Source organism: Lutra lutra, chromosome 5 (genome assembly GCF_902655055.1).
Source record: "Lutra lutra chromosome 5, mLutLut1.2, whole genome shotgun sequence".
NCBI lineage: Eukaryota > Metazoa > Chordata > Mammalia > Carnivora > Mustelidae > Lutra > Lutra lutra.
The window spans coordinates 43,463,900-43,484,521 of NC_062282.1; the positions used below are offsets into that span (position 1 = coordinate 43,463,900).

Below are 20,622 nucleotides of genomic sequence, written 5' to 3' on the forward strand. Positions count from 1 at the left end.
AGACTGTTTGGCTGTCTCTCACAAAGCTGAGCACAAATTTGCTGAATGACCCCACAAACCTACCGCTCGGAATATACCCAGGGAACCGAAAGTGGGTGTCCAAGCAGGTGCTCATCCTAGCGGCACTATTCACGGTTGCCAAAGGATGGAGGCAGCCCAGGTGTTCATCAACTTTACAAAGTGTGTTTACGAAGTGTGGCGGCGTGTCCATGCCAGTGAGAATGGAATATGACTCAGCCATAAAAAGGAATGGACTAGCTTTTAAAATGGGAGGGAAAAAAAGAAATAGTGCAAATGTACAGTGCCACAGGGATATGCCCAGCAAACATTGTGCTGGGTGAAGAAGCTGGACACGGGGGGCCACAGATGGCATGATGTCATTTAGTGAGTGTCCCAAACAGATGAAACCATGGCCAGAGAGTGGACTGGTGGCTGCCAGGAGCTAGGAGGCTGGGGAGGGGCAGGGAGTGACTGCTTGGTGGGGACGGGACTCACTGTCAGGGTGATAAGCATGTACTGGAACGGGATGGGGTGATGGTGGCAGGGCACTCTGGATGTATGAAATGTCACTAATGGTAACTGTCTCACGTGTATTTTACCAAAATAAAAAAAAAATACATAAACTTTGTCACACCACTTCTACTAGAAGGTTATTCTAAAGATAACATCATGAATGTGGCCAGGATTTTACAAGACAGTGTTCACTGTGGAAGTATCATTGCTATTATAAACAATGGCAGAAGTTTGAAATCACCCAAATGCCTAATGAACGGGGCTCAGTTAAATGAACAAGGGCTGACACTGGAAGGTCGTGTAATTACTAAAACTTCTGCTATAGAAGTTTAATGACAAGATGTTAGTAGAAGTCAAAGTGAGAACAATTTATCTCCTTCCCTCCAAAGTCTGTGTGTGTATGTGTGTAGATGAATATCCCAGGTAAACACACACACACACACTCACGCACGCACACATAGAATGAAAGGGATCTATATCAAAGTGGTAACAGGAATTACATACAATTTTAATTTTCTCAATAAGAAAGTAATAAGTACTAACAATTGTTCACTAAGTATCTTGTGAAATATTAGGTACTATTCTAAATCTTATCTATCTGTGCATCAAATCATTTAATTCTCATAAAGACCCTATGAATGAAGTTAACCCAATTCTTCAAGGGTACACAGCCAGTGAGAGTAAGAGGAGAGGCGGGGATCCTAACCCAGGGACTGTACCTGGAGAGCCTGAGGTCCTCACCATGACGCTCTAAGATCATTTTGTTTAACCCATAGATTCTAAACTTTTATGATGGTCATACCACATTATAAAAGGGAAAAAAAGTATTTGAAAAAAATAACCTAACTATAAATTTTAAGACCTGTCATTGTTGTAGGAAAGGAATATAGATATTTAAAAATTCTATTTGTCTAGATTTTTCAAATTTCCTTTAAGGAATATGAATTGCTTTTAAAATGGAAAGGGGAAAAAAAAATCTCTCCACTAAGTTTAGACAAAGCACGGTGTCAGTTTTAAAGTCATGTCCAAAAGGACAAGTCCAAGGACCCTAAAGTCTCCAGCCCTGAAGCAGCCAACTCTTTGTGGACTAGAGGCATGAGGGGGCAGCCAGAGGCAGGGGGAGGGCTCAGCGGTGGGAGGGAGGGGCTAGAGACAGGAGGTGGGAGCCAGTGGGAGTCCCCTTGTGAACTCAGAAGGTGGGGACAAAAGAAGGGGCCCTCCACACCCTTGGTAGCGAAGAATCTCCATCCTTACCTTGCAGGGTCTCCTCATGCTCTCCTTCCAGGACTCTTCTCTGTTCATCTAGTTTCTCTCGAAGCTCTAGCTTCCTGTCCTCCTCTGCCTGGGGACAGGAGGTAGCCCCCAGCATGAGAGTGAGCAGGTTCAATGCAGCCCCCCTTACTCACACACCAGCCCCTGGAGCTTCGTAGAGGTTGGTGATTAGAGTCCCATCCCATCATCTGAGCGATGGAAATGACCTGAGCTCGGAGTGGGCACAAGACCATCAGGACACAGCAGGTGTCGCTGACTCTGCCTTCTTTAGATCTTAGAAAGGGGCTCTCAGAGAACTGTCTAGGTGGGAGGGATGTAGGAGTCTTCTAATCTTGATGCCCACTCCAGGCAGGAAGTCTTTCTACTATGTTAGCGTTTCCCGATCTTGCATTGCATATAATGAATATAATGAATTATATGCAAACAATTACAAATATTTATTCAAAAGATAAAGAACTTCCTTCTTGATAAAGGCATAAGAGGTAGTTAGAACACCAAAATCCAAAGGTGGTCCTCATTCTGGCATAGAGCAAGGTTGGCTGAGCAAGAGGAAGAGAGAAGGGTTGTATGTCACCTGGTCTCACCTGTTGTGTCCATTTCTTCCTGTCCTCTTCGTGTTGCAGGAGAATTCTGGTTATCTCCTTCTGGTACTCCTCAGCCTCCTCAGATGTGCAGAACTGGACGGCTGGGGCTACAGGTGAGGAAGCAAAAAATTCACACAGAGCTGGGGTGAGGCCGGGGTCTTCCCTCTGGGAAGCCAGGGCGAAGGGGTGAGAACTCCAGGCTCCACCTCAAGAATGGTGTCAGTTGGGAGCAACCTCCAGTGGCAGCCACTCACATCTCTCTGGCTTTGGAGACCCTCCTCAGTGTGGGGGCCAGTGGTCTCATTCTGCCCCCTATGATCCACAGCAGAGCTGGTAACTCACAGGACGGACTCAGCCCATAACAATGCTGTTTGCTCGCACAAATATCTAAAGTATAAAAAGGGGGGCACCTGGTTGGCTTAGTCAGTTAAGCGTCTGCCTTTGGCTCAGGTCATGATCCCAGGGTCCTGGGCTCCCTGCTCAGTGGGGAGTCTGCTCCTCCTCCTCCCTGGCCCCCCGACTTAGGCTTTCACTCTCTCTCTCTCTCAAATAAATAAATAAAATCTTTTTAAAAATGAAGTAAAAAAAAGCTGCCAAGACTTAATAACTGGGCAACTTTTACTTCATACACAGATTTCCAAGTTTTCTTGAAGAAGCCAAAGGCCTGGCAGTGTGTACTTTCATGCCAACCAGGACCCAAAGCCAAGGCACAGCTGTCTCCTGCTTCATCTGGAATGGGGCTCTGCTGTTTGCCACAGACCTCGCCTGTCTCTCCTGAGGGGCCACTTCACCACCTGCTTTGCCTGCTGGGACCTGTGAGTGTCTGAGTGTGGGACACCTGACCTTTAGCATCCCCCCCACCAAAATGGAGGCAGAGGGGCTGCTGTGAGTGGGAAGGAGATGCAAATAGGAAGTCTAGCCCTTGCTCATGGAACCTCCAGAAACGGGCCCTGCCAATGCCACTCTGAGTCCAACAGGCTCTGGGTGTGCCCTAAGGCATGCCCCACCCTCTCTGAGCCTCAGTTACCCAATATGGGAAATCGGGATAATAATAACACCTAGCCCACAGGACTATGGAGATGATCAAATCAGGAAATGATGGCGACAGAAATAACACCAGCAAGGTAAGGAATACTGAGAGCTTACCATGTCCAGGCACATGCCAGCCTTGTTCCAGGGGCCTCACGGGGAACACACAGTCCTCACAACAACCCAGTGTGGTGGGGACTACGTTTATCCCCATTTCACAGAAGAGGAAACTGAGGGACAGAGAAGTTATGCAACTGGCGCAGGATCACACCGTTCATAGTCAGGGCCCGGGCTGGAACCTGCACAGTCTGATCCCATGGCAAGACCTCCTGACGGCCACCTCATCCTGCCTGCTGATGCACACAGAGCAGGAAGCATCATGCCAGGCATCTAGATATTGCTCAATAAATGTGCTGCTTTGTTAACTGAATGCTCTCTGGAGAGTCATTATTGCTCCTGACAACCATTAGAGGGGGTGGCATCACGGATGTAGTTGACATTGTCATTAATGGTCATATTATTTTTGCAGAGCACAAGAGACAGGGTTGGCAAAGAGCATGAGGAAAAAGCTGAGGAGTGGGGCTGCTAGCCAGGAAGCCAGCCCTGGGCTGCCTGTCAGGATGGGGGTTGGAGGGAGCGAGTCAGTGCCCTGGGTCCTGGGGGATAGCCGTAGTCAATTTCAGAGAACCCCAGACTCTCATAAACCATTGGGCTCAGGGTCCCAAACGTTGGTCCACAAGACCAGTACCTGGACCAGCCCTGGCCAGGGAGAGGCTTAGAACAAAGACAGACCGTCACCACCAGGACGGAGTCTTCAGCCCCACTCTCAGAGACTCTTGTTGAGCTGGTCTGCGGCAGAGCCCCAGAATGAGTATCTTTGAAGTTCCCCCAGGTAATTCTTGTGCACAGGCAGATTACAGAGCCTCTGAATCCGGGTCCAGTTGCTTATCTGGTACTTAAACGTCGTCTACAATGGCCCCGCCAGTCTCCAGTCTGTAACTGAACCCTTTCAGAGATGGAGAGCTCATTTCATTACTAGGTAGCTCTGGCGGTTTTAAATCAACAATCACACAAAACATCTTTTGAGATTGAACTGAATTCTGCCTGCCTGTTTCTGCCACCTTGAGGCCTTTGTACTGACCTCTGGGTCACACTGAACAAGGCTTATCTTTCTTCTCTCTGAGGGCACTGCAGACACTTGGGGAGACCTGTTGTGTTTTATTGCAACATCTTCTTTCCAGGTAAAACATCCTTTGCTCCTTTAAGTCCTCCTTACAGTACTGGGTTCCAGATTCCTCACCAGCCTGATCTGTCTTCACTGTTCTCCCTCCAATTTTTCTGGATTCTCCTGAAAAGGTACTTTCCAGAAATAAACTCAGCACTCCAGGTGTGGTATCAGTAGCCAGGAAGAGGCAAGTACAAGTCAGGAGTATCACCTCCTTGATTTTAGACATGATACTGCTATTAATGTAACCTACCTAAGATCTCATGAGATAATTAAATAGCTGTATCAGCTTTGTTGATTATAAAGTAGGAAACCTCATGGAGGGTAGGGAGGGCATTAATGGGGCTGGCTACTCACCTGTATCCCCATTGAGGGGACCTAGTTCCTGTGGCTCTGGTCTGGGTGGCTGATCTGGTTTTTGGCGCCTCTGAAAGAAATGAGACAACAATGAGGTGAAGGTAGAGGGTAGGAGGTCAGTGTAAGGATGGATGCTATAGTAGGATCCTTCCAAAAGCAAGACAGGACCAACATCCAGCTATGCCAGACCTTGCCTTGGATCTAGTTACTTAGGCTGCCTCCCTCACTAGCCAAAGGCAGCACTCCCTCTGTGGAGAAGGGGTTCCCCGAGTAGGATTTCTCATCATCTCCAGGGAAACCCTCAGTGGGGAGTTTGCTGCTGGTTGACCTCTTCTTAGATTCTCTTGGTTTGTGCCATCATCCATGAGGCCCTCCCCACCTCTTCCTTCTTCCAGCTCTTGGCCAGACCTTTTGCTATTACCCTCAACCCAATTACAGCTGAAACTTCCCAACCTCTAGTTCAGAGACAATTACCCTTTCCTCTCAGGAACTATGGTTACCACGACTTCTTTCCAAGTTCCCTGTATTCGGGGCAAAGCATCAGAACTCCAAGCCGTGGGGTGGGGGGTGGGGAGCGCCCAGGTGGCCCAGTCGGTTATCCAACTCTTGGTTTAGGCTCAGGTCATGATCTCAGGGTCCTGGAATCAAGCCCAGTGTGTCGAGTCGAGTCCAGTGTGTCACTCCATGCTCAGCTCAAGAGTCTGCTTGTCCCTCTCCCTCCCCTTCTGCTCTTCCCCCTGCTTGTACTCTCCATCTCTTTCTCAAATGAGTAAATAAATTCTTGAGGAAGAAGAAGGAGGAGGAGGAGGAGGGGGAGGAGGGGGAGGAGGAGGAGAGGGAGGAGGAGGAGAGGAAGAAGAAGAAAGAGGAGGATGATGAGGAGGAGGAGGAGAAGAAAAAGAAGGAAGAGGAGGAAGAGGAGGAGGGAGGAGGAGGGGGGAGAGAAGGAGGAGGAGAAGGGGGAGGAAGAGGAGGAGAAGGAGAAGTCTAGGCCATGGTTCTACCATGCTTATTCTTTGTTAGAGGGATGTTTTGCCAACGATAAGGAGGTAGTGGTATCTCCCTTGACAGCTGGGGGTAAGACACCATACTCATGATGTACTAGGCACTATGATGTCTTACCCACACTACCTTAGCTGATCTTCAAAATGATCCTGGGAAACAGGAATATCCGCAATTTACAGAAGAGGAGGCTGGGGCTAAGGGAGGTGAGGACTCAGTCAAGGTGGTTAGTGAATAACTGGCAGAGTCAAGGGCTTGAGCCATCTATGGGCTTTTTCACCAACCTGAGCCAGTACTAGTTGAATCTGATCAAAGTAGGAAACTATGCCAAAGGGCTAAATCCCAAAGCAGAGTCAGTGGCTCCCAGATTTTCGAGTTTCGTAAATAATATATATTTTTTAAGATTTTATTTATTTATTTGACAGAGATCACAAGTAGGCAGAGAGACAGGCAGAGAGAGAGGAGGAAGCAGGCTCCCTGCTGAGCAGAGAGCCCAACACGGGGCTCGATCCCAGGACCCCGGGATCATGACCTGAGCTGAAGGCAGAGGCTTTAACCCACTGAGCCACCCAGGCGTCCCGTAAATAATATTTTTTAATAGGAGAGTTGATATGGGTTGACCACCAAGGATTCTGAGAACATTATCTGCAGACTAACACCATCATTTCATAAAATAGAGGGCCTTCTCTAACCTTCTAACATACAATAAGGAAAGCTCAAGACACCCTTCCAGGAAAGGGGAACTGACATCCTTACCCAATGTTATACACACACTTAAACCTTTAATTTTCTCATTTTACCCCAGATAGGCAGAAAGTCAGCAAAGGCATGACACTAGCCACTGGACCAGATTCTGGGATAAAAAATATAAATTAAGCCATTCTGTAACTTTTAAAGATGTTCTTGGATGTCTTTTTAAAATATATAACATCACTTTTTTTTTCTTTTTAAAGATTTTATTCATTTATTTGAGAGAGCAGAGCAGAGGGAAGAGGCAGAGGAAGAAGGGACTCCTTGTCAAGCCAGGAGCCCAATGTGGGGCTCGATCGCAGGACCCTGGGACCATGACCTGACTGAAGGCAGACACTCAACCAAATGAGCCACCCAGACATTTCAAAATGTTCCTGAATGTTAACTAGACTTACTGTTATAATAATATAATATATGAGTATTATATACTCATAATATATGCATACACTGAATCATTATTGTACACTTAAAACCAATATAATGTTTATATTGTCAACTATCCCTTTAAAAAAAAAAGATGCTCTTAAAAAAATGAAAAAAAAAATTCTAGATCCCATTTTAAGAAACACTTAAAAGGGGCACCTGGGTGGCTCAGTCTGTTGAGCATCTGACTCTTGCTTTCAACTCAGGAGATGGATCAGGCTCCAGGCTGTTGGGATTCCACACTGGGTATGGAGTCTCCTTAAGATTCTCTCCCTCCCTCTGCCCCCTTCCTCCCTCCCTCCCTCTCTAAAAAAAAAAAAAAAAAAAAAGAAAGAAAGAAAGGAAAAAATGAGAGATACGTAAAAATAAGCCTGTGGAAAGGGTATGAAAATGTTCAATTAACTGTACTTTTTACTCTGGTCACAGATTTTTAAACACCAGTTATTGCATACAATTATTAACAATTTCCTGAACTCAAGAATGATTGACCTGGTGCTAGAAAGCGTACTTCTGGTTGGGGAAGGAAGGTAAGTCAAGGGCAGGTTTCTACAACCTTCTGTTCCTGCCCCACAGAGCCTGGCACAGAGCATGGTGCAGCGGGAGCCCCTGGCAGATGGAACAAGACACAGTGCCTTCCCCCTGGCCCTCGGGGGCCGGCATCTCTGACAACTGAGGTCTCCTTCCGCCCGGTGAAGGGTGAAGACCTGAAGACTCAGCTCTCTCCACCCACGAGAGAGGGGATGCCCAGCCCAGGCCCAAGTCAGAGAAATTGTCAAAGCAAGTCTGGGGAAGTGACAGAAGCCAGCCTTTGTACCCTGGGCTGTAGGAAGGAGGGAGATCAATAGTTGTCTCATCCCCCATTGCCACCACTGGCTACGCTAACCTGGGGGTGTTTTCATGGAACCGAGAATTCCCGGATTCTAGTCCCAGCTCTTCTACAACCCTGGACAAATCTCTTCCCTCCTCTGGGTTCCTGATCCCTCCTTTGCTAGGTATAGGGTCAAGAAGGTCTTAGTGGATCCCCGTGGTGGAGGTCAGCCTCTGACCTCTGCTCCTCTCCGTAGTACTCACATCCAAGTTTATCACAGGAGACCCAGGGAGGTAGGACATGGTCACACTGTGCCTAGATGGCAAACTCAACATCAGAACCAGGTCTCAGCACAGTAGAGACAGGAGCAGTGTGGTTAAGAACCCCGGGATTCCAGGGGTGCCTGGATGGCTCAGCTGGTTAAGCGTCCAGCTCTTGGTTTCGGCTTAGGTCATGATTTGGGGCTGTGGATCAACCCCCAAGTCAGGCTTTGGGCTCAGCATGGAGTCTGCTTCTCTGCCTCTGCCCCTCCCTATCTCTAAAATAAATAAATAAATAAAAACTTTTAAAAAATAAAAAAAGAAAGAACTCTGGGATTCTAGAATTACCCACACCAGGATTCAAATCCTAAATATAACACTGCGTGACTGCATGGCCTCTCCAAGCCTGGGTTTCCTCAGGTGATCATTTTAAGGATTAGATAGGATAATGGCCCTAGAGTGTCTGGCATATTCTGAGAGCTCAAACATTGCCTGAGTTTATTACGTTCTGTCTGGAAAGCAGGGCAAGAACAAAGTAGTGTAGTGCTTTGGTAGCTCTCCCTTAGACTGGCCTGAAGTAAGATCATCGAGCTCATGAAAAACTGTCTTCTGCCAGATCACCACCGCAGAAAGATGAAAAGCTCTCCCCCACTAACAGCTTCTGGATCACAGGCAGGCCGGGACCCTGCACTCAAGTCCCCAGATCCTGACAAAATGATTCCCAGGATTACAGCTTCCAGTGATGTCCAAGACTTATCACTGGGATGCCTGGGTGGCTCAGTCAGTGAAGCCTCTGCCTTCAGCTCAGGTCATGATCCCAGGGTCCTGGGATCAAGTCCTGCCTTGGGCTCCTTGCTTGGTGAGGAGTCTGCTTCTCTCTCTCCATCTGCCTACCTTTCCCCCTGCTTGTACTCACTCTCTTTCTACTTATATGACTTAAAAAAAAGACTCACCACCATCTGTCCTCAGGCGAACATCCTCTTCTTTCTCCCTATTTCTTTAATAAACATTTGTAAACATCTCCCTCCAATTATAGTGGTAGTAATAATAGATCTATTTATTAATTACTGGAACACTACATATACTTCCTTATGTTGTACTTTTTCAAATATATTATGAGCCTTTACTATATGGCATTAAGTGTTCTGTAGCTACATTAATTTGAATGACTCAAATATTACATCTTTGTGAACGAGTTCAATTGTTTAACAATCTGAATGAATACTTCATTTATTTCCACTTCTTAATTTCCAAATTATGCTTTCACTAATCACTTGCTGATTTGTATGATTTTTTTACCCATCCAAAACCACCGGCTTTACCCTCCGTAAAGGTTCCACCCATGAATGCACCCACTGTTGGCGCACGACAAGGACGGTTTTACGGCAGCCCTGCCAACAGGGACTAGTATTACTTCTTAAAAAAAAACTCGCAAATTTGCTAGACTCAAACCAAACAAGCCTATTGTACTCCTGGCCCCAGTGGGCACATCCCTGTGTTTGAGGCCATCCCAAGGCATTCATCCCAGCATGACACACCCTCCATGGTTCCTCAGGCTTCCAGAGTGAGCACCTGTCATGTTTCCTCTCTGTCTCTCTCCAGCACTGAGTTAGTCCCCAGCAGCTCTGTGCCTGGGTGCCTGCTCGGACACCCATGTGGGGATCTACCTGGCTCCCTATGTTTCTCCAACGAGGCCAAGGGCCTCCTTGAGGACAGGGACCATGTTTGAAACCCACTTTGGATTTGTTCCAGGATCCAATATGATGCCAAGAACACTATTTCTAGGAATATGGTATTAGATGTCCTGTATTAGAACCTCCTGTAATGTTTGCTTAACACAGCCTCCGGCACCCAGTTCTAGACCCACAGGATCCAAGGGTGGTGGGTGTGCTGGGGAGCTCTAATTGGCCAGTCTACGCAGGCAGCTCTGATGGTCACAGGAGCCTGAGAACACATAGCCCAGAGCTGAGCAGGATTGATAAGCACATGGAAAATCCGCAGTCTGGGGCTCGGGCAGCTCCCTCCTCAGAGGCCACTGAGCAGAGATCACCCTGTGGTGGGAGAGGACAGGAGCTGGGAGATGGACACAAGAATTTCCCCTTCCAAAAGTGGAGCAGGGAGGCCCAGGGCTGGGGTCAGGCATCCGGACTGAGCTCTGGAAGAGGGATAGCAGGGTCACTGGGGTTTCCTGAGTCAACAGAAACTGGGAGAAGACAGCGAAAGGGGGGCAGCTGGCAGCACAGGACGTAGGGAGAACCCAGGACTGGGGGAGACACCAGGAGACCCGGGTTCCAGCTTTCCTATGAGACTTTAGGCAAGTCCCTTGCCTGCGCTGGACCTCAATTTCTCTATCTGCCACACGTCAGGATCGGAACAGCTGTTCTGTTCGTTCTTCCAAATGCCAGGACAGCCCTTCCACTATGGAGGCCGGAAACAGCGCCCTTGTATCTTGGTAACACACACCCAGTTCTGGTCCAGCCCAGACCAGAGTCCTGCTTTGAGTCCAACCTGAAACGAACCTGGTCTGCAGCAGGATGTGGCTGCCAGATACGGGTGCAGAGTCTGGGCAGAGTGGGAGCGCGGTGGCCAGAGCTGTGGAGAAGCCAGATGAGCTCACATCGGGTCCAGTGAGACCCCCAAGGATATACTTGCATCTCTAACAGTAAATTGACAAACTGGAATGCATCCAAATGGAGCTGACGACATGTGGAAGGAGCCCCAGACCAGATTACAGGAGCTACTGTTAACAATTCTTGGTCAGCTTCAAGAACAGGAGAGAAAACCTGGCTGCTGCCTTCAAATCTCGTGAGGCAGAAGCTGCTAGTGTGTGGTCCGCAGCCTCGGAGGGCAGGCTTGTGGTTAAGGACTAGAAGTTCCAAGAAGTTTCAGTTCAACATGAAGTAGAATTTCAGAACTATCCCAGACAGAGATAGGCTGCCTTACCCTAGAGTTGGGGGTTTGGTCGTGGTAGTGATTTCTCCGTCACTGATAGCATGCAAGAAAGGCAAACTTCATTTTGCAGGTTGGATGGAGTGATCACAGAGAACCTTCAACTCCGACAGTCTATAATTCTATAAAGCATCTTTGATATTCAGCAAGTTAAGCCCTCTGGTAAGCGTAAAGTTCAGGTGGTGTGTAAAAGCCACCAGCATGAACACGACCTCAGAGGGTTCTGTTAAATGTTCTCCAGGTTGTAGTTCACTTTGGGGTGAATTTCCAGAGTCCTGTACTAAAGCCTTTGGGGGTAGACGCCTCAATTTCCCTCAAACTGTGAGGCACACCAGGCAACGGTGATAAGGCAGACAGAAAGAAGGTGCCAGCCATTCCTTATGTTGGGCCCCCTGCTAGGATGGAGTCAAGAGGAGCCCGGTGGATGGCCCAGGCTTTCCTGACCACACTTGGTCTCACCTCGCTGTAGGGACCATCACTCCATGCTTTCCAAGGGCCTTCAGGCTTTGTGTATTTCTGATTGAGTGGTATCAGTCAGAGTGGTCCTCACTATTTCTGCTTTACTTAGAGAATTTAGTAATCAAAGGCCCCGTAAGCGTTACCTAGCTCTTGGGTGCCTGGGTGGCTCAGTTGGTTAAACATGTGCCTTTGGCTCAGGTCATGATCCCAGGGTCCTGGGATCGAGCCCCACATTAGGCTCCCTGCTCCACAGGGAGTCTGCTTCTCCCTCTGCCCCTCCTGCTGGTCATTCTCCCAATCTCTCTCTCTCTCTCAATAATAAATAGATAAAATTTTCAAAAAAAAAAAAAGTTACTGGTTCCTTTCCTGTCCCCTGGTTTCCCTCAGCCACAGAGTTCTATCACACCCATTCTGGTTGAGGAATGCTTCCTGGGACCCAGAAGGCAGGGTTGGAAGGATCCCTGAAGACTGTTTATTCCAATCCCCGCTTCCTATTTCCAGATGGAGAAACTGAGGCCCGGAGGTGGGCCTCAGATGGGTGGATGTCAGAAGCCACAAAACAGGGGAGCAGAGCCCTAATGAGAATCCAGATTCAAGGGGGAGCCTGGAGGCCCTTCCATTTCCTTTATGCATACACCAGATTGATCCCCATAGCCAAAGCTGAGAGGACAGACCAGATCTGGGGCCTCAGGGTACTCAGGTCCCACCCCTGTGCTGTATCAGAGCTGCCTTTCCGGTGTCTAGACTCAGCATGGGTGGGGCCCACACCAGTAGTTTCAGAATCTTAACAACCCCCAGGCAGAGCCTATTGGCTGAATGGAGAGGCAGGAAGGAGGGGTGGGGTGGTGTGGAGGCCCAGAGGGCCCCCTCCAGAAGGGGGAGGAAAGGCAGGGCCTAAATGTTCAGGGCTGTTGAGAAATATGAACATTCACACCCGAATCACAGAGGCGCTGTTGGAAAATCACCATAAAGACACAGGTCTCAGCTTCCCCATCTCTAAGATGGACGGGCAGAAGCATTTCGCCCAAGTAATGCCTGAATTTGATTTCATTTTCACCATGTTGGGGACACTGAAGAGTTAGTTCACCTCATTCATGTTTCAGCATGTGGCATCAGTATCGCCCCCTGCCTGCCCCGGAACAGACTGGCGTGGCTAGGAGATCAGGGTGGCCTAATGGTTGGAGGGCCAGCCTGCCCACTGAGTTCCGCTGCGGGGCACTGCGCGTTCTCAGAACACCTGTGATGCCCCCAGCGCTCCCTAGGAAGGGCCGGATGTGGTCTCTAGTGCTTCTATCTGATCAACTGAGAAGTGAGATCTCAGAGGAGGACAGAACCACTTCCCTCTTCAGCACCAGCCCAGCGAGGTCTTGGTGGACTGTGGGGAAGGCCTTGAGCATGGGGCCCAGCCCTGTTCACAGACAGTGAGAGAAAGGCTTTCCGATGCACGATATCCCTTGTCTTTCTCCCCAGAGCACACGTTTTCTTGTCCGCTACAAGCTTCTCGTGGTGTCCACAGTTCTGGTCAGCTTTGAGGGCCTGGAGCTGGCAAAGGCCCTCAGTACCAAGTCTAGCATTTGGGTCTGCCTGAGACCCTGAGGGAGTGAGACAGAGAATGAAGTCAGCGGCCGAGGCAGAGGAAGAGACATGCCGAGGGCTGAGATAATATGCCAGATGTCCACCACCCTCTCCAACCCAATGGCAAACTTCCACGTGGGGGTCTAGAGTAAAAATTCGGGCTTGCGGGGTGCCTGGGTGGCTCAGTGGGTTAAAATCTGGGCTTGCCACTTGCTGTGTGACCTTGGGAAAGTACCTGACCCTCTCCTGGCTATGGTTGCTTCTTCTCTGTGGCCTGGAGTTGGACAATGAGGATACATCGGAGTCCTTCTAGTGTTGACGTGCTTAGGATGTAGGAGAAGGGGTGGAGTGAGGTCATCCTGCCACCTCATCCTGTATCAGTCTTGTCAGGATCGTTTGCTCGGGTCAGAGCAGGGCAGATGATCTGACACTCAGCTGTCAACCCCTGAGTGAAGAGAGCTTCCCCAGAGGACAAGAAAAGAGGCACCCTTGCTCAGGAGGACCAGGGTGGGTGTCCTGAGCCCTTCCCACCACCCCCTGTTCTCGAGCAGCCCCTGTGGGGAGGCAGTAATTGCCTGGAGCGGAGGGTGATGGGGAGTCAGTAGCTGCCCCCTGCCCCAGGTTACAGGCATGGGGTCCCACACCCCCGCAACCGCACTGCCCACAGAGAGGCACACATTAGCGAGGACAGCCGTGCCTCCCCGGGGAACTCAGGGCATGTCGTTTGTAACAGGGACACACTGGAAGCCAGCCGCATGTCTGTCGTGGGGCCTGCCTCGACACACGAAGGTACGTGACACTACACAAGGTCACGCATAAGTCTCAACCATGGAGGACATTTTACCTACAAAGTTAGAAAGGCATTTAGTAGAACATGGATATGCAAAATAAGCCTTTTTTCTCGGCACATCAATGCACACAAATGAACAGAGAAAAAGCCCCTAGAAAAGCACAGAGGGCCGGCACTTGTCATTTCTAGAGAAAGGACAAAGACTGTTGTAGCCAAGGAGGAGGAGATTTACTATTACCCGAATTCTTAGAATTTTTTAAACAGTGATGTATTCATGTTTTACTTGTGTGCAAAGGATTAACAACAAGAAGACATACCTCTCTTGAAACCTAAAATCAGCCAAGGCAGTCATTTTACAGATGGGGACGTCAAGGCCCAGGGAGAGAACCTCCTAGCTCAGAACCCCAGCCAGTGAGTGACAGAGGTTGGAGTCAGAGCGTGGCTGACTCCCAGGGTGGCGCTTTCTCCCACGGGAGCTGAGGCTGGTGGCCGAAAAAGCCTCTGGGCCTTGCCCAAGCACCTCCTTGCTTGCCATGCTCCCTATTCTTCTGGGGCAGCCATGGGTCCAAATGGGAGGCCTTGGGTTCTTGCTGCCCACTTTGACTGACGGTGGAGGGTGAGAGCAGGAGTTGGGAGTCATTAACCTGAAGATGAACAAGTTTCCCAGAGCTGCTGTAACAAATTACCCCTGAGTCGGAGCCCTAAAACAGAAATGGATTCTCTCACAGTTCTGGAAGCTAGGAGTCCAAAATCAAGGTGTCGGGAGAGTTGGTTCCTTCTGGGGGTTCTGAGGGAGAATCTGTTTGATCCCTCTCTCCCAGCCTCTGGCGGGTGCCACAAATCCTTGGTGTTTCTTGGCTTGTGTGTCTGCAGCACTCTGAGCTCTGCTTCTGTTATCACATGGCCTTCACCCTGTCCAACTTGTCCTGTTCTTATGAGGACAACAGTCATTGGATGAAGGCCCACTGTAATCCAGTAGGACCTCGTTTTAACTGGATTCCATCTCCTAAAAAACCCATTTTCAAATAAGGTCACATTCATAGGTTCTTGGTGTACCTGAGTTTTAGTGGGGGTGTGCATTTTACCCACCCCAGTACAGACAACTTTTCTAATGTCAAGGCTATATCCTAAGGGAGTAGGCAGTGGGTAGGGTTGGGGAGCAGTGGAGAAGTGGCAAGGAAGTCTACAAGGTTCCTCCTATACTCAGTGTACAGTGGGGGAGAGGGAGAAGTGGAAGTAGGTCAGGCTGTACATCACTTATCTGGGGGAAAGCCTGGACGTGGGATGGATGTTTTATGTATTGTAAGGCGTTTGGCCTAGATGTTCTGGAAGATTCAGGTTTGAAAATAAAGTGACAAGATAAACGACTCCTAGGGATTAAAATTCACCTGGCAAGAGAAGCAGGATGACTTGTCTTCAGGTAATGGACAGATTTAGATCTACACATGCTAAAGATGGATGGTTTTTTTTCTCTTGCTCCTACTGTCTGCCCACGCCAGGCTCTCAGGAGCTCCTCCTCCCCCACCTATGGGTCCTGCTCTCCCTGATGGTCCAGCAGGGCTCACAGGTTTCTGAGGGTGGAGGATGCTGAGGGGACAAATATGGGAACCCAGGTGCCCCCAAGATGTCAGAGCCAGAACTTGGGCCAACCATCGGGCTCTCCCTTTTACTGGAGGGGGAGGGGGGTGTCTCTACAATTTCCAAGTTTCTTTTTTGAACATGAATGTTCATGAATGTTATATGAAGACCTTTGAGAACACCCTTTCCAGGCAGATTTCAGGCTGTTGTTTACTAGCTGATCTGTGAAGGCTGAGAGGTCAGGGGGCAGTGCCTCCCCACTCAGGACCATCACCAACTTTACTTTCACAGCAGCCTGCTTCTGGGCAACTAATGTGAAGTTTTACCTTTTCTGCCCTCTTTACAACAAAAAGGACATGAAGCATGGGCCCCAAACTCAGCATCCAATTGAGGCAAAGATGGAAGTCTTTAGGTGGTGGGGGACATATCCTACCCTTGGGGGACCTACACTAGCCACCTGGGAATTCAACTACAAAGGAAAAGAACAGAATTAAAACTGCATACTTGTGCAGAAAATGTGTTGCCAAAGACTGTGTCTCTAAGGCAAGGATTATCATAAAGTTTTCTTTTTTTTTTAAAGATTTTTTTTTAAATTTTTATTTATTTGACAGAGATCACAAGTAGGCAGAGAGGCAGGCAGAGAGAGAGAGGGGGAAGCAGGCTCCCCGCCGAGCAGAGAGCCCGACGTGGGGCTCCATCCCAGGACCCTGGGATCATGACCTGAGCCGAAGGTAGAGGCTTAACCCACTGAGCCACCCAGATGCCCCATCATAAAGTTTTCTAATAGTCTTAGGCCACTGGTACAGATGTCCTCTTATAAAATAGAAATCTGGCTTTCAACCTCACAAGATTTTCAGAGTGCCTGTATATGGAAGCTGATACTGGATTTAGCTGGGATGATTTTATGGGTTGGTCAAAAATCACCAGCTCAGAGGCTACGTACACACCATTGTCTCCACAATGCTTGGGGGTCAGGGCTCAGGGCCCAGGAAAGTCAGCTTCCTCTCAAGTTCTTCAACTGCCCAACCCTTGGCAAACCAAGCTAAAAGGTCAGATTTACCCTGTTCTATTGCCCAGGTGTCAGGAGCCCAGACTTGCATCTATCCCACTCACCCCCACACAACTGTCTAGCCCTACCCCGCCAACCCTCAAAGCCCAGCCAAGAGGCCAGCTCTCCCAGAAGGTCTTCCCTCAGCCCCTCCGCTCCCCTCTGAGCTCAGAGCCACCCCTCCCCCACCCATTAGGATGAAAACCCAAGGATGCTTATGAAGAATGAGGGTAGGAGTGGGGAATGCAAACAACCGAGGGTCCAAACCAGTTACACAAGCCATGGAGCAGGCACAGAATATTAGGTGGACATTGAATGTCGTGTTTCCATGGACTGTGTAAGAAGAAGGCCTCCAGCAAAATATTAACTAGAATATAACCTCTTTAAAATATAGTCCCAATCACATAAAAATAGTCACCCTTATGTACATTATACACACACACACACACACACACACACACACACATATATATATATATATATGACACTAAAATGTACATAGAGGCTATATCTTAATGGTGATTTTCAAACTTCTTTGTATTTTCCCAAGCTCTGAAATTTTGCCTTAAATATTATAATAATCAGAATTAGATTTTCCCTTTTTTTAAAAAAAAAATTTTTGTCATTTATTTGATAGAGAGAGAGAGAGAGAGTACAAGCAGGCAGAATATAGCAGGTAGAGGCAGAGGCAGAAGCAGGCTCCCTGCAGAGCAAGGAGCCCAATGTTGGACTCAATCCCAAGACCCAGGATCATGACCTGAGCCGAAGGCAGGCACTTAACTGAGCACCCAGGCACCCCAGAATTAGATTTCTTAAGTCGAATCCTAAATATTTACTAGTCCTGGGCTCACATCCCCTCTTCTAGTCTTGCAAAAATGTCACCTGACTTCTGCTTGAACTCCTCTGGAGATGGGAATCTTGCTACCTTTCTTCCTCACGAGAAGTAGAATTTGGCTTCCTTGAGCTTCACCAGCCACAATTCTGCCTTCTGGAACAACAGAGAACAAGGTTGCTCCTCACGTCCCCTCGGCAACCCTTCAGAGGTTCGAAGGCAACAGCCAAGCTCCAGGCTTCATGTCCCCAACCCCAAAGACATTAATATCCCCCTGTCTCCCACATCCCTGTTTGCTTTTGCTGGGCACAATCCAAGCAGTGATGTCCGTGAAGTATGATTATGTCTCCCTCTGGCCTCACCCACATGACCTCCTTTCAAGGGCACGCCACTTGCCAGTCAGTGTACCAGGGGCTCTGCTGCGTGCCTTCTTTCAACTAATCTTTAGAACAACCCTATGACCCAGGAGCTAATCTCACACCTCTCTCACAGATGAGGAAACTGAAGCATGGAGAAGCCAAGTCCCGTCCACAGCCACTTAACGGAGTGTGATTGAGCTAAGACCGAAGCAGCACCTAACACCCAGCCCACTGTGCACAGGGAGAAAATGAACACGGGACCCCGGCTCTAGAGCCTACCCCTTCAGTGTCTGTGGTTTGTTTTGGAATTCCGTGTGCCCCTGTGGGCCTCTTCCAGGTCATTCTCTTCTGCATCCCTACCTCGCTCGCTGGCCTACTACCCAGAAGTGCTCCTGAAAGGCTCCTGAAAGACCGACCCGCTGAGAACCCGTTGCCTGAGGCCCAGCTGTGGGAGCTGTGGGAGCTGTGCTGAGTGGGTTCTCTGACTCTCTGCTCTGGGCTGTGGTGCTGCAGCCAGAGCCAAAGTCCTGGGGGCTGCGGAGTTCCGACACCACACCAGGTACACACACAGGGGTTGACCATGAGGTAATAGGTGACCCTCCCCGCCCGGCCGAGGGGGCCCTGTAAGCTACTGGGGATGGAAGGCCCCTCTGGACTCCCATGTCATTCCTATAACCAAGTCCACAGCAAATTTCTTTCTTGGCCCCTCCCCCTCAAGTCTTCCTGGGGACATGACCACATCACCCAGGGTCTCAGTCAAGACGGGTTTAGGAAGGACCTGACAGTGCCAGTGACTCCTCAGCGCCCACCTGCCAGGGATTCCCACTTAAGCACTCATCAGGGTTTCAGCTCATCCCAGTAAGGCCCTGACTTAGCCTCAGGTTGGGTCTCTTGGCTAAGCCCACCAGGCACAGTAGACTACAGGACTCAGCAAACTCTCTAATCCTTGAACTTGGAAGGACTGAGAGGTCCTAGTGGTCAGGCCTCTGTCCCCAGCTGTGGTAGTCCCCACGGAGCACGCTGGGTTCCTTCCTTGCTGCTGGCCGCCTCTACTTTCTTCTGGCTCAGCCCCGGCTCAGGCTCTTCTCTCTGCCTCAATCGGAACTCCTCCCAAACCTTCAATGCTCAGTCAAGGCATCCCCACACCTCTTCTTCCCCCATCCAAGGAGTCTTCCTGTATCTCCTGAGGCTGGGTGAGATACCACTGTTGCACGCTGGCCTGGCCCCTAGCCTGGCTGGTTGGCCCTCAAATAGTTGGGCAGCACCTAAAGGAGCCGATGAGCACCAGAGGGAGGTGCAGAAGACCAGGCTCAGTTGAACAGCTTTGTCATCAATGGACCCTACGACACTGGATGCATCACTCCTGCCTGAAGCTCTGGGACTTCACCTGTGGTATGGCAAAGAGCCGGCAGCTCAGCCGAACTTCCGGGGCTTTTGTAAGGTCCGTGGGATGTGAAAGCTCTCTGCAAAGTCCACTCAGCGTGAGTCATGGTTGCCATGACCTAACCCTTCTGCAGTGTGAGCTCATTTTTGTACATCCCATCCTTGGGGCCCTGTATCCCCGAGGGGACTGACAGCTGGTGGGGATGGCCTTGTGAGCTCAGGTCTTGTGGGGTTTGGATGAGAAACTGGGCAGGGGCACAGCCTGGAGGGATGGAAACAGGCGTGAACTTCAAATGAACTGGCTTATAGGTCCTGCCCCACAGGGGCAGGGGCCTGGCATTGCTGGGGCCGGGAAGATATGCCACACTGCCCTGAGGCAATGGACTGAAAGCTTTAATGCCAAAAGGCTTTGGAATCGATAAGAAGCCACCATAAGCACAGAGTGGGGATACAGACGAAGAGCACTGGACTAGGGAGCTGGACACCTGGGTTCTACTCTAAGTTACTCTGTGACTTCAGTCAAGACCCTTCCCTTCTCCAGGCCTTATCCTCTGATCTGTGCATCAGCACAGGTGGTACCCAGGGCCCTTTTCCAAGGGGATAGTCTGTGGAGGCTTTACTTGCTCTTCACAGCTTGGGGGGGGGGGTTGTCCAGTTCAGGCTGTGCCAAGGACAGACAGGGACAGCTGGTAAGGCTCTTGGAAGGGCAAGGAGGCAGGGGAACCCATGCTCACTATGGAAGAGTCAGGCCTGGAATGGAGCCCCTCTTCCAGTCTCCTTCCACCCCTGCCTAGATGGAATTCACTCTTGGCCCACTTTGCAGACAGAGATGTTGACACAGATACAGAGAACACAGACTCTCAGACCCTTGGGAATCATCCTGCTCATCTCCCTCCCTCTCCATGTAGAGGGAGAAACTGAGGCCCTAAGAGTGGTACAGGCTTGCTCAAGGTCACTAACATGTTTATGGTAGAGCCAGGACTGATGTCCACCCATCGCTGGCTCCATTCCAGGTCTCAAGGCAGGCTCAGCTTTCTCTGCCTACCATCCCTATCAGCCAGCCCTCCGCTTCCACGGCTGCAGGCAAGCCTCAGTTTCCCTGTTGGAGTAAGGGAAGACCAGCAGGAGGGTTTCCCCGTCAGAGCTTCGGGAAGTTTTTAGGAATAAAGGAGGAGCCAGAGGCATTGTACTTGGGGTGAAAACTCTTCTGCCTGAACTAGCACAGGGCAGGGAAAGCTTGCATTGGCCCCAGTAAAGCAGGAGAGAGAGAGAGAGAGGAATTAAAGTTTTATGAAAAATAACTACTTTTGGTTGCAGTGTGGGGCCTCTCCGGGTCTCCGGAGGGACTGCTCATCAAGTTTATGGGACCACCGACTCCCACCTGGCTGAAAAGCAAGGAGTAGTAGGCAGAAGGGTTAGAACTTGA

At 49.6% G+C, this 20,622-nt stretch overlaps 1 protein-coding gene across 1 annotated transcript in view; it reads right to left on the reverse strand.

Moving 5' to 3' along the window:
- The window catches only part of CCDC69 (coiled-coil domain containing 69), a 39,171-nt gene that overhangs the window by 17,472 nt on the left and 1,077 nt on the right, over positions 1 to 20,622 (reverse strand). Inside the window, exons 2-4 of the mRNA XM_047729558.1 lie at positions 4,981 to 5,050; positions 2,370 to 2,476; positions 1,768 to 1,855 (exon numbers count right to left, since the gene is read on the reverse strand). Coding sequence (XP_047585514.1) covers positions 1,768 to 1,855; positions 2,370 to 2,476; positions 4,981 to 5,050 — 265 coding nt within the window. The remainder of the gene's footprint in view (positions 1 to 1,767; positions 1,856 to 2,369; positions 2,477 to 4,980; positions 5,051 to 20,622) is intronic.